Source organism: Natator depressus, chromosome 3 (assembly GCF_965152275.1).
Source record: "Natator depressus isolate rNatDep1 chromosome 3, rNatDep2.hap1, whole genome shotgun sequence".
NCBI lineage: Eukaryota > Metazoa > Chordata > Testudines > Cheloniidae > Natator > Natator depressus.
In genome coordinates, this window is record NC_134236.1 from 78,888,088 (window position 1) to 78,900,121 (window position 12,034).

The 12,034-nt window shown below is 42.3% G+C and overlaps 1 protein-coding gene across 1 annotated transcript in view; it reads right to left on the minus strand.

The window, feature by feature from the left end:
• Positions 1-691: 691 nt before the first annotated feature.
• The window catches only part of LOC141984500 (uncharacterized), a 68,240-nt gene continuing 56,897 nt past the window's right edge, over positions 692-12,034 (minus strand). Inside the window, exon 3 of the mRNA XM_074947575.1 lies at positions 692-779. Coding sequence (XP_074803676.1) covers positions 692-779 — 88 coding nt within the window. The remainder of the gene's footprint in view (positions 780-12,034) is intronic.

Genomic DNA, 12,034 nt, shown 5'->3' on the forward strand with positions numbered 1-12,034 from the left:
ATGTTAAACAGCAGTGAAGCTGTCGCTGGCTGAGACCACAGTCTATCATGCTGACCAACAGTGCCTCCTTGTATTCCCTCATCTCTCTGTATCCATCTGTTGTCTCTTGTCTTATACTTAGATTGTAAGATTCTTACAGCTGGAACTGTGTTTTTGTTCTATATCTGTACAGTGCCTAGCACAGTGAGGTCCTGATCCATGACTGGGGCTCCTAGGAACTACAATAATACAAATAATAAAAGAATAAATACTTTGATGGGTTACATAAAATGGATAGTTAGATAACCACACAAGTACAGCTATGGCTGTGTATACAGAAACTGTCTCTGATGCCAGGTCTGAAACAAGTAGGTCCTGCACAAGTTGGAGTCCCGATGTTATTTCTACTTTCAGCCCAAACAGTGAATTGCAGTAATCCAGTCTGGAGGTGATAAAGGCATGGATCACTGTGTTCAGGTCTTCAGCTGAGAGAGATCCGTGCAGTCTCCTTGCACACAAAGGTGGAAAAACTTGTGTTTCTCACCATCATTGCTACTTGGGCATCTACAGTCACAGCAGAGACTCCAGCTGAACCCCTAGGCTTTCTACTACATTGACAAACAGAGAGCACATGCTCTTGATGTGAGGACAGGTCAGACTCTTGATTAGTTCCTTGAAACACTTCTCCTTTTTGGCCAGCATTACTTTGGTCTTACCCAAGTTCAATTTCATCAATCATTTCAAGAACTGACTTTTCTGAAGGCACTGTGACATCTTGTTGACAGTAGTGGATAAGTCTGCTGAAAAGAAAATCCAGGTTCAAAAGTCTTATATAATAGCGTTATTTCCTAGGTAGATTCAGAGCTATTGCTGCTTACTTTAGGGACAAAATTAAGTCTACCACTTTTTGCTCCTTTTAGAATTTCAGAGCCAACAGAGCTATGGGCAAATGAGATGGATTCTAGTCTGGCTCACATGTTGTCAACAGAAATGTGGCCTAAGATTTGGTATCAGAATCTGTATTTCCAATTACAATGCGTGAGCAAAGAAAGAGAGAGTGCAAATCCCAGTTTGAATTTGTGAGATAGTGGTTCAGAAAAAAAAATCTATATAGTTGGCAAATTTGATAGGGAATTTATTGAGAGAAAAATGGAATCCCATTAAGTAACTTGTGAGTAAACCACATTTTGACTGACTCAGTGTTTTGGTAGTAATATACAAACATGGCCTGATTATGAATTCCTTTTGCACCAAAAATTCCCATTGACTTTAGTGAAAGTTCTAGGCATACCAGGAGTGCAGGATATTTTTTTAAAACACATACTAGATGCCCATAATTATTGGACAGAATAGGGTGATTTAAGGACAGTGTCCCAACATTGTAACTCTTGCTTTTCTGAGTTTAATTCAGGTTCTTAAAGTTACTTATATAGAGATTTTTTTCTTAGTAGATTAATATTTATAACGTTTAAAACAAAACCTAATGAAATGAAAAATGTAAGTTAAAAGTGGCTCTTGAGTGTCTTCGGTTGTACTTGAAGCCTCAACCATCCAAGCACAAGAGATCTGGGGTATGCCAGCAACTTGAAGGCTTTGAACACATGCATGATATAACAGATTGGACATATTAGTAAAATAAAGAATTCTACTTTTATTAAAACCCAGTGTGGCACATTTATTTTAACTGAATTTAATGCTGCTTAATTTATTATTTGTGTTAATTCCTCATGAGACAGAACTAAAGGTTTCAAATCTAGCCCTGTAGGATATGGAAATATCATACTTGATTCCTTGATAATTCTACTTTTGTGGGTATGTAGGCGATAGGACATTTCCCCCTGAAAATATATCTATTTTCTAAATCTCCTATTTGTTTTAAAGGGAAACCAGTGGGCCAGATCTCAGCTAGTGTAAATTGACATAGCGGTGTTGATTTCAAATAGGCCAACTGAGGTCTGGCCTAATGTTTTCACCACTTTTGAGGAGACTCTTAAAATTTCTCACTTGTACCAAAGAGAGTGAAGAAGGATGAATGTAACTAACTTGGGAAACTCCTTGTCCTCTGCCCCACCTCTTTATACTGACTTATAACTGAACAAGCTCATTATTCTATAAATATATCATAGCTTTTTAGCTTCCTTCCCAAAGTTCATATTACTGACAAATGAGTCACAGCATATTTTCTTTTCTAATAATGCCACATTTAGTTTTCACATTACTGCAGGTTGAGCTCCAAGGAGATTTTAAGAGGGAAGTATTAAAGCTGAAAAGTTGTTAGCACATAGGCTATTAAACTCAGACACATTCATTCTTGCCATCTCAGTGAGTAGTTAACATGAGGTCACTGGACATTAATGAGCTATTTTGGAGACTTATAAAAGTCATTATATTTGTGCAAGGTCTCAACCTCAGAACCAGAGACACATGCCATTATAGATTTGTGTCCTGTATGTCATTTCCACCTCAAGTGATGCAGTAATCTTAGATTTTCCATCTTTTTCATGATAACTAATGGCTGTGATAAAGTTCTACATTTTGTTTGTGCATGTGTATGGGAGGAAGGGAGGGCCAATAGAAAAAAAGATTAGATGCCCTGTAGAGGTCTATGCTTGACAGTTCAGCTAATCTCTTTAATATGATTGATCATAAATAATTACTTGAACAAACTAGGATGTCTCATTCTTCTATGCAACACAGTGATAATCTTGGTCCCAGTTCCATATGTAAAAATCATCCTAATTGTTCACATTATAGACCAACTTCTTAATTAGTGTAGATTATTACTAAATTATTAACCACTTGGCAACAGACAGCCCTTTTTAAAAAATCATTAATTTGGAGTGAAGTTTTACAAGAGGTTCTCATTATCAGACAACAAGAATATTTTAAATTGAATATTACTAATATGGCTTCCAATTGCAGCCAAGTCATTGGCTGCAGAGGGGAACATTTAATCAAGTTTAATGGCGAGCACCGTATAAAGTACTGGAGAGATATAGCTTTGATGACACTTTCATTAATTGAAGGTTGCCATAACAACTGAAGGTCTGCATTGAAAATCCCTTAGTTACAAAGAAACTAGCTGTCCTCTATTACCTTTATACTCTTTTTTAACACTTGCACATGCATAGCATACTTAAGCAAGAACGATTTACATGAAGACTACATGGAGGTGAAAGGGACATGGCATAAATGAAAATACTGGCAACTTTTGAGAAGTGTCTGCATCCTCATTAATAGGCTCATGGCATTTCTAGGAGCAGAATGTTGATGCCTCAGTAATGAACTGACTTGCATAAAGATCCAGAGTCATCTTTTGAATATGAGAGTATATGAATATGCAAAACTAATACCAATGACAGTAACATTTTTGACCCTGTGTCAGAGGTACAGGGGTGGACAAGGTGTAGGGTTTGTTATTTTTTTTAGTTCAACATTGTCCTTGTTATAAAGAGTTGTTTTTGTTTTGAGACAACGTTGATATGCTATATTTATACCGGAGTATATGTGTAAAATTACCAATTTTCATGAGTAAAAACAGATTTTTCTGCAAAAATTTATGAGCACACTATTTTTCTCAAAACAAAACCATACAATTTAAATAGTAACTTCTCTGAATAATTGACTTCAGTGGAAATTACTTGTACCATGGAGGGGGAGAATTAAGTTTGTGATGATCAGTTATTAAAATATTAATGAAATTAATGTTTAAGAAAAGAAAATTAGGAAAGAAAACCACAGATTCATGGCAATGGTTAGGCCTGCTGCTGTGTTGTGTTTTGGCATGGTTGGAGAAAATGTTACTAATTTGCTGAACTTTTTTTTTAAGTGTCAAATTTAACTTACAAATAAAATGATGAATGTATTGTCCACAGTTATTTCTGAGTTTGGTTGTTCAGGGATCTGATCATGACAAAGCACTTTATAAATGCATACCATCATATAGATTATGTAATCCCCAAGGAGATTACATAGATTCCTGGGGCTCTGTCTACTGGCTGCTCAGTATGGAGGGGGAGCCAAGGCAGACTCAGAGTCTGCCTGGCAACCAACAGGTAGTGAGATACCCTTCCCAGGGAGTTCAGGAAAGGGGAGAAGCCATTTTTGAGTCAGTCTGGCACCAGCCAGAGCAAGGGCAGGACTGGCTGTGTGGGGAGCTGGTGAGTCCCAGGTCTGCATGCAGAGTTCCCCCTGAGAACTGGCCTCTAGGGACCCGACAGCAAGATCCCTTAGCTGGGCTTTTCCTTCTCCACTGATGATTCCCAGTTTCTAGAGTTTTGCTGGGAAACTTCCACAGCCAGGCTGAGTTTGCCCTCCAGCTCCCTAGGTGAAACCAGTCACCACATGGTCAGCTCTGCTCTGGCTACTAGTCAAGGGCTGCTGCGAGTGTGTCTGGATGCTGGGCTAGGAGATTATAGTTTGGATTTTAGTATAGTTGTGTAATTTGCACCTTGAGCCCTGCACTCCTTTGTGGCAAGGGGAAATCCTGGGACCAGAAGCAGCCTGACTCCTGCCTGAAGAGGATCACTGCCAGCAGACATCAGCCTCTCTGCAGTGACTGAGGAGTCCAGAGTAATCTCTGAACCTGAGGATCGTTCATGGACTTTGTTAGTACACCATCTTTTAGTTAGTCAGGGAACTTACTCAAGCCAGGGAGTAAGGGTTTGCGGATTTTATAACCTGCTGCATATTAAACCCATGGAGGGACTTAACCACCTCCTCCTACTTGTCAGTCCTTTGGGCTGCACTGAACCCAGTCAGCCACACTGCTAAACCACGGCAGAGAAGAATTTTGTGGTCATAGGTCGTCAAGGGCCCCAACAAAGTATGCATACGAACAGTACATTAATCTTACATTTGCTACATCAGGTCACGTGACTGGGGAAAGTCACAGGTATTATCAGCATGCATCCGATGAAGTGAGCTGTAGCTCACGAAAGCTTATGCTCAAATAAATTTGTTAGTCTCTAAGGTGCCACAAGTCCTCCTTTTCTTTTTCCTAAAAATAGTGTTTTACCCTGTTATATTTGTCTCCTGTTTAATATAATTATTGTGTTGAATATATTGTATGAGTTCATATTATTTCTTGGAAGTCTCCACCTATGTGGCAAGTAAGTGGGGATTACCCTGTGGTTAGAATTTTCCTCCCAAGCTGCCCTGGTGACCCTGCCAGGAAGGAACGAGGGAAGTGGAGGCACCACAAAATAAATTCATAGGAAAAAATAAAGAAGATACACCCTGCTGAGTGGGTGGCAGGATCCAGAAGAAACCAAACCTGTCCATCAACACCTGTAAGCAGATTGGCATTAACGAAGGTAACTGTGGAGAGGGGGTGCTACAATTATATTCTTGGGGGGGGTAAACAAACAAAATGATGTGTGGGTTTGTGTTTATGCACATGTGCACACAGGTGTGTGTGTGTAGTTTATATAAACGCTAATGCTAAAATGTCAAATCAGGAGACGGGTATACTGAAATAATACTACACAGTTAATTGTGTAACTACACATTAAAACTCATACAGCTTTTAATTATTTTTAAATATGGCAAACAAAATCCATATCTTCAGATTTAAGAGGAAAAAAATGTTAGTATAGAAACAAAGAGAAAAAGAAATAATGATCCTCAGAGCCCCACATGTCAAAAGAAACCTCATGGTTTGGAAATAGCTACATAAAAAGTATACAGTCACCAAAACAGTAATTTTATACCTCTGTGCAGGTTAATACCATGATACTAAAATTGTATGGGAAAACGATGACTAACAGCACAAACATTGAGGGGAGATTGACCAATTCTGTGAGAAGTAAAAATATGTTATATACACATGCAGCAAATTGGATGGCAAAAAGTATTGCGCAGAAACAAAATAAATGACAATTTAACATGGATTTAGATATGCACCTTCTATTTAATATGCCCCAAGATGTGGCAGGGATAACATCTCTTGCCTGGTGTTTTCAGGTTCTTAACCTCTATTTTGTCTCTATCTCCTCTTAAAACCTCCTGGGGTAAGTGGAATGCTTGAGAAGCCAGCCTTAACTTTGCACTCAAGCCATCCTTTACCCAGGTATCCAAGAACATGTATCCTTTCCCAATCAAAGGGCTTGACACAGCTCTTTTAAAATGGAGTCGGGAATCTCCACATATATAATAAAATCAGCTACTGCTCTGTCTTGCGTAACCAACAGTTCAACATTCTCTTTAATCTAATCTTTGAAATCCTTGCAGTTTGCAACATCTGTTAAAAAATTTCCAAGTTTTATTGTTTCTTTCCCCATTTCCTAAATCTGTTCTGTTGTTTAAAGACTTTTGTTCATTTCATCAATCCTTTATATTCCCTTTATCTTTTCCTGTTCTTGTCATGCCTTCTTTCTTTCTGCCCTCTCACTCCTCTGTAAAGTTGCTGATCCTGCTAAAAACTATATTTTCAGGTCTTGTCTGTCCCATTCAAGGGAATATGTGACCCTTATTAGTTCATTCCAAAACTATCATCTCATACTAGAATCTCTGATGCTTAAATTATGCTTCATCATCCTCATTAGTTCCTAGCTCTTAAACATTTGACAGCATCTTCAAATTTATAGAAAGAAACTCTTAGTAACCTGTACTGTAATTCTTGTTCTTTGAGATGTGTTTCACATCTCCGTTCCACTTCAGGTCCAGATACTAGTGCTCGTAATTCAACCACTCTCCTGGCAGAGACGATTGCGAACAAGGTGGCTACCATCATAGATAGATGGAAGTGAACAGGTAGCCATTGGTTCAATACAGGTCTATATGGAAAATGAATCTGGCTATCTGGGCAGAGAGACCACTCATGGTGACTAGGTAAAGATCTGCTTAAAGGGGCTGCCAGATTGGTTTGAATACCCAGAAATGATAATGGCCTTGAGATGGATTGAGTTGGTGATACAAAAGTCCCACAGCCACATTGCCTCTTGATATCGCAGAGTCGACTGGGCCTTTCCCTTCCTGCTAACATAGAACATGACCACTGTATTGTCTGAGAGTATGAGAGGAATTCTTCCCTTGACATGGGAAAGGAATGTTGACAATGTCCCTAAATTCTGTGACATTTATATGCCCAGTTAAATCCTGAGTCAACCATAACTTTTACATCTTCAGCAACCCCTGGTGAGCCCCCCAATCTAAGACAGAAGTGTCCATAACTAGTGTCAAAGCTGGTTGAGGAGGAGCAAATAGTACAACTCCCTCCCCCCCCACACACATCTGACAGGTCTGTCCACCAGTTTAGAGATATCAAAATTAGAATAGGCACCCACACCCCATTTCTAGGGGATGACAAATCAAAGAATACACCAATACCAGCCATGCTTCCATCTTTAGGAGACTGAGCCTGGTGTAGCAGGACAAGAGCCTGACACATAAGCCCTTTTATTGGAAGCCTGGTATAAGGCAGAACCTCCTCACAAAATCTGGCAAGAACAGTGCTAATATTGCAAAAATACACATTTCTAAAAAGTGCATCACAGAGTACTTATACAATGTAGCAGTGTCCTGCAGGGCCCTCCTGGCTCCTGCCCCCACTGGGCTGAGAAAGTCACACAGAGACCTTTAAGTGCAGTGCCCACCTGGGGTTTTTATTTACAGGCTGTGCTCCCACCACCTTTCCACCATATAAATAGTCCCCTTCTTGTAGTCCACCAGCAGGAGAGAGGGGGCAAGCTATCTCTCTCTGCTTCCCCTCACTGCCATTCCTCTACTGCAACTTTCCTCTTTCCAGCTCTACCCCCTCCCTGGCTTTCTTCCGCTGGGGCTCTTATCCAGCCCCAGCCTGATGAGGCAGCAGCTGTTCAAGCTTCCTCAATCAGAGCCAGGTGGTCTACCCAGCTCCAATTCACCTCCCTTAATTGGAGCTGGAGTGACAAAGCGTTGGCTAAGCAGTTTTCTGCTTAGCACCCTGTTGCATGCAAACACATCCCAGTATCAAGTGGCACCAGAACATCCCGATATCAAGGATGGTACAAAAACGTTCCCCAAGAACAAAAGGAACACACTGACCCCTCCTAAAAAATAAGGTCAGGATGGCAGTACATTATAAAAATGTTTTAATTAAACCAACATGTACAAGGTGATAAGTAATAAATAGCCATGACAGGGGGCAGTAACTACAGTAACTTTGTCAGAGGGGCAGTACTAACTTGTTTGTATCAAAATACAAAATGTATCTCAAAGGGAGTATCTTTGTCTGGCCTAGGGAGGAATGGAAAGTCCCGCCATTCACTGAGCTGGTCCATTTTTACAGGCATACATGTATTATTGGTCCGGTAGAGTCTGCGGAATACTAGTACCATACTTTGTCAACAATAAACGTGGTTGCGTGCTTTCATCCATTAACAGATCTTGTGGTCATTGGGCAGTTCGCTTGAGGTCTGCCGTGCCAGTTGTCTGCTCAGGGCTGGGACGACACACAGAGGGAACACATACATGCAGCCAAACATCTACCAACATCTAACCACACCATGTAAGCTGAACCATACAAGTGCATGAGGCCATACTGTCATGGTAGGATGGGCCTTCAGGTCTAATGCAATGGTCAGCATCATCTGAAATCTTATCTGTGAGAAAAGGCTTTGCCTTCTGCAGAGTCCAAGACCATTCCCATAAACTTTATATTTTGTACAGATGACAGGATTGCTTCTCCATGTTGATGAACAACCCTAGCACATCAAAGGTGGTTTGGAAGACAGATACTCTGGACAGTGCCTTAGCCTTAGACTGCCTCTCACTAACCAGTCATCCAGGTAAGGAAACACTTGAACTCCTGGCTTTCTCGGGAAAGCTGCCACTACTGCCATTCACTTTGTGAATGCTAATGGAGCTCCAGACAGCTGAGATTGTAAACTGGTACTGGGATTGATTTACAAAAAATCTGAGGAATTTCCTGTGGCTTTGATGTATTGACACATGGAAACAAACATCTTTTAAGACAAGGGCAGTATACCAGTCTCCAGGTGCAGGGTGGGGATAATAGAAGCCAGTGTGATCATAAAAAAACTTTCATTTCTTCAGACCTTTGTTGAGCTGTCAAAGGTCTAGTATGGGTCTGAGACTTCCCATTGCTTTTGGGATCAGGAAATAGTGGGAATAAAATCCATTCCCTATGTATAGCTGGGGAACTTCCTATATGGCTCCCAAGTGAAAAAAAGATTGCACTTCCTGAAGATTTCACTTGACCTTGTGAGAGTGATCTCTGTAAAGGGACAGGGAGGATAGGTGGGAAGGGGGAATATAAAGTAATTTAAGTGTTTATCCCAATTCCACCATGCTTAAGACGCACTGGGCTGTAGTAATGTGGGACAGCCAGTTGGCAAACAGGGTAGAAGGAGAGGCTGGCACTGCGAAAACTGGTAGGCTGTCCTCAACAAACACATCAAGATGTTTGAACTCCCAGGCTGTCTGGATGAACTAGGAGCTGCCTTGCAGAAGAAGGAGTGGGTGATCTTCTCCTATAACTTCTGCCCTTTTTCTTGGCTAGATCTTGGTGATAAGGCATGAAAGTAGAATAACAAAGAGGCTCTTGAGGATAGAGCTGCTTCCTCTTTGGTGCAGATATAAAAATGCCCAAAGATTTGAGTGTTCCCCTGGAGTCCTTTAGGCTATTCTGTTTGTCATCTCTCTGCTCAGAGAAGAACAATGATCCATAAAATGGAAGATCCTGTATGGTCTGTTGGACATCCTGAGGAATACTTGATGACTAGAGCCATAAGCATCTGCACTTTGTAATGGTCGATGCCATGTCTCTAGCTGCAGAATCAGCAGTGTCCAAGCCCATCTGAAGGGACTTTTTGGATACTAAATTATCCTCAAAAAGAAAAAGAGTACTTGTGGCATCTTAGAGACTAACACATTTATTTGAGCATAAGCTTTCGTGATGCATCCGATGAAGTGAGCTGTAGCTCACGAAAGCTTATGCTCAAATAAATGTGATAGTCTCTAAGGTGCCACAAGTCCTCCTTTTCTTTTTGCGGATACAGACTAACACGGCTGCTACTCTGAAACCTAAATTATCCTCATTCATCATGGCAAGAAATTCCTGCCTCACATTTTCTATCAATTTGTTTTTTAATTTTAATATATTGTCCCAGAGGATACAGTCAGAGAATCCCAGGAAAGCCTGCTGATTGCAATCTGAATGGCACAACAGCTGTTGAATAAAGTTTTCTGCCAGAGAGATCCAGCTTTCCACGAAAACTAATCCAGATTCTTTTTATCCTTTTCTTTTGGGGTAGATGCCTGCTGACCTTGGTGTTTTCTCACTGGCAGGTGCACACGCATGCTGTTAATTGGGAGCACACTCTAGATGGTCCCACAGAAGCTAAGATGTCGACCAGCCTCTGAGACCTTTTTCAACCTCTTCCACCTGAATATCCATGGCAGAAGCCACTCTTCTTTAACAGGTCCTGATGAGGAAACTTCCAATACCACTGTGTAGTGAGGCGGTGTGGTTCCCCGCTGCCCAGGAGAGAGACGTGCCCATCCGGACACCAGAGTGGGTGGAGTCGGGAGCTCTGAGCCCGCCCCCCAGAGGGTCAGGCGCTGCCCTGGAATTATAAAGGCCCAACCTCAGGGCTCACTGGAGAAGCAGCTGCTGGGGAGGCCAGACACCTCTGGCCTAGCTCGTGAGTAGGAAAGCCCAGTGGCCTGCAGAAGACCTGAGGACTGGCCTGACCTGACCTGCGCCAGCTACGCAGAGTTGCCGGGCCTGCCCCACACCAGCTACCCGGAGGAGTTGCCGAGGCTGCCCCTGGCCAGTTACCCCAAGGAACCCATGGTGCTCGACCCCCCTGAGGATACCACCCTGACCTAGGTACCTCAAGAGGGGGAGTCTGGAAGTAGCCCAGGGACAGCCGACCCTAGTCTGGCTGCAGCACTGCCAGAAGCCATGTTGGTGTGTTGTGGCCAGGATCCCCACTGACTCAGCAGCGCGTCTTCTGCCGCTGCTAGGGTCCCGGACTGGGATGCAGTGGAGTGGGAGGGCCTGTGTCCCCCCTGCCACCCAACTCGCGGGTGGCAGTCTCCCCCTCTCCCAGGCCATTTGGAACCTAGGGCCTGGGCCTATTGTTCCTATTTACTGTTGTTGCTCAGTCCCTGCCTGAGCGCTTGACTCACCAGTGCCCCGCCCTGACCCAGGGCCTGGGCTCACTGTGTTTATTTGTACCGTCACTAAGGCCATAGAGGAAGACTCCCACGGCCAGACTAATTTCCCTGCAAGAGCTATTCCCCAAGGTAGTGAGGCAGTGTGGTTCCCAGCCGTCCCAGAGAGAGACGAGCCCTGGCTAACCACTCTACACACTGCCTCATTAGATGATGAAGAGAAGGAAGCCAAAGGTGGCTGTGGTGGAGCCTCTACTGATTCCTGTGAAGGGAGATTCACAAGAGCAATTTCCTTCTGCTCAGTACTGAGTCTGGTACCAGGTGTGCTCTCCCGTTGCACCTGGTATGGTAAATCTTGGTACATCCTCCATGAAGCAGACTGAGGAGGGTGTGGTGACAACCTGGAGGCAGGTGGAAATCCCCATGGTGTCCAAAACAATTATTGATAAGGTCACAGGGCCCAACTTGTCCCTGACTACAACATGTAGGAGCTGACCTCATGAGTATAAAAACTAGTCAGGCTCCTCCAACCAACAGGGGATTGCTTCCATCCATGCCGGGGACTGATGTCAGCAGTCCAGAGATGGCAGAACCAACGGATGTGGGAAACTCTAGAAACAAAATGCTCTGTGTAAATAATTTTCAGTGTTTCCCAGACAAGTTTTATAAATGACACATTTTAATGGTTGGATTAGTTAACGGTTATGGGGATTTCGGTCATTTCACTAAGAAAACAATTTAGTGTCTTTAATCAAAAAGCACATGCAATCATTTGTTCATTACGCCCATATTTCTGCCATACTAATGTTTTTTGAAAAAATCTCCATGAACTTTGCCTGTCTGTTTCAATATTTAGAAAATACATAGGACTTGGTTTTCAGGGTTTATTAATTTCATTTGGGGGGCTATTTTTAGCAATTTGAGTTTTATGCAG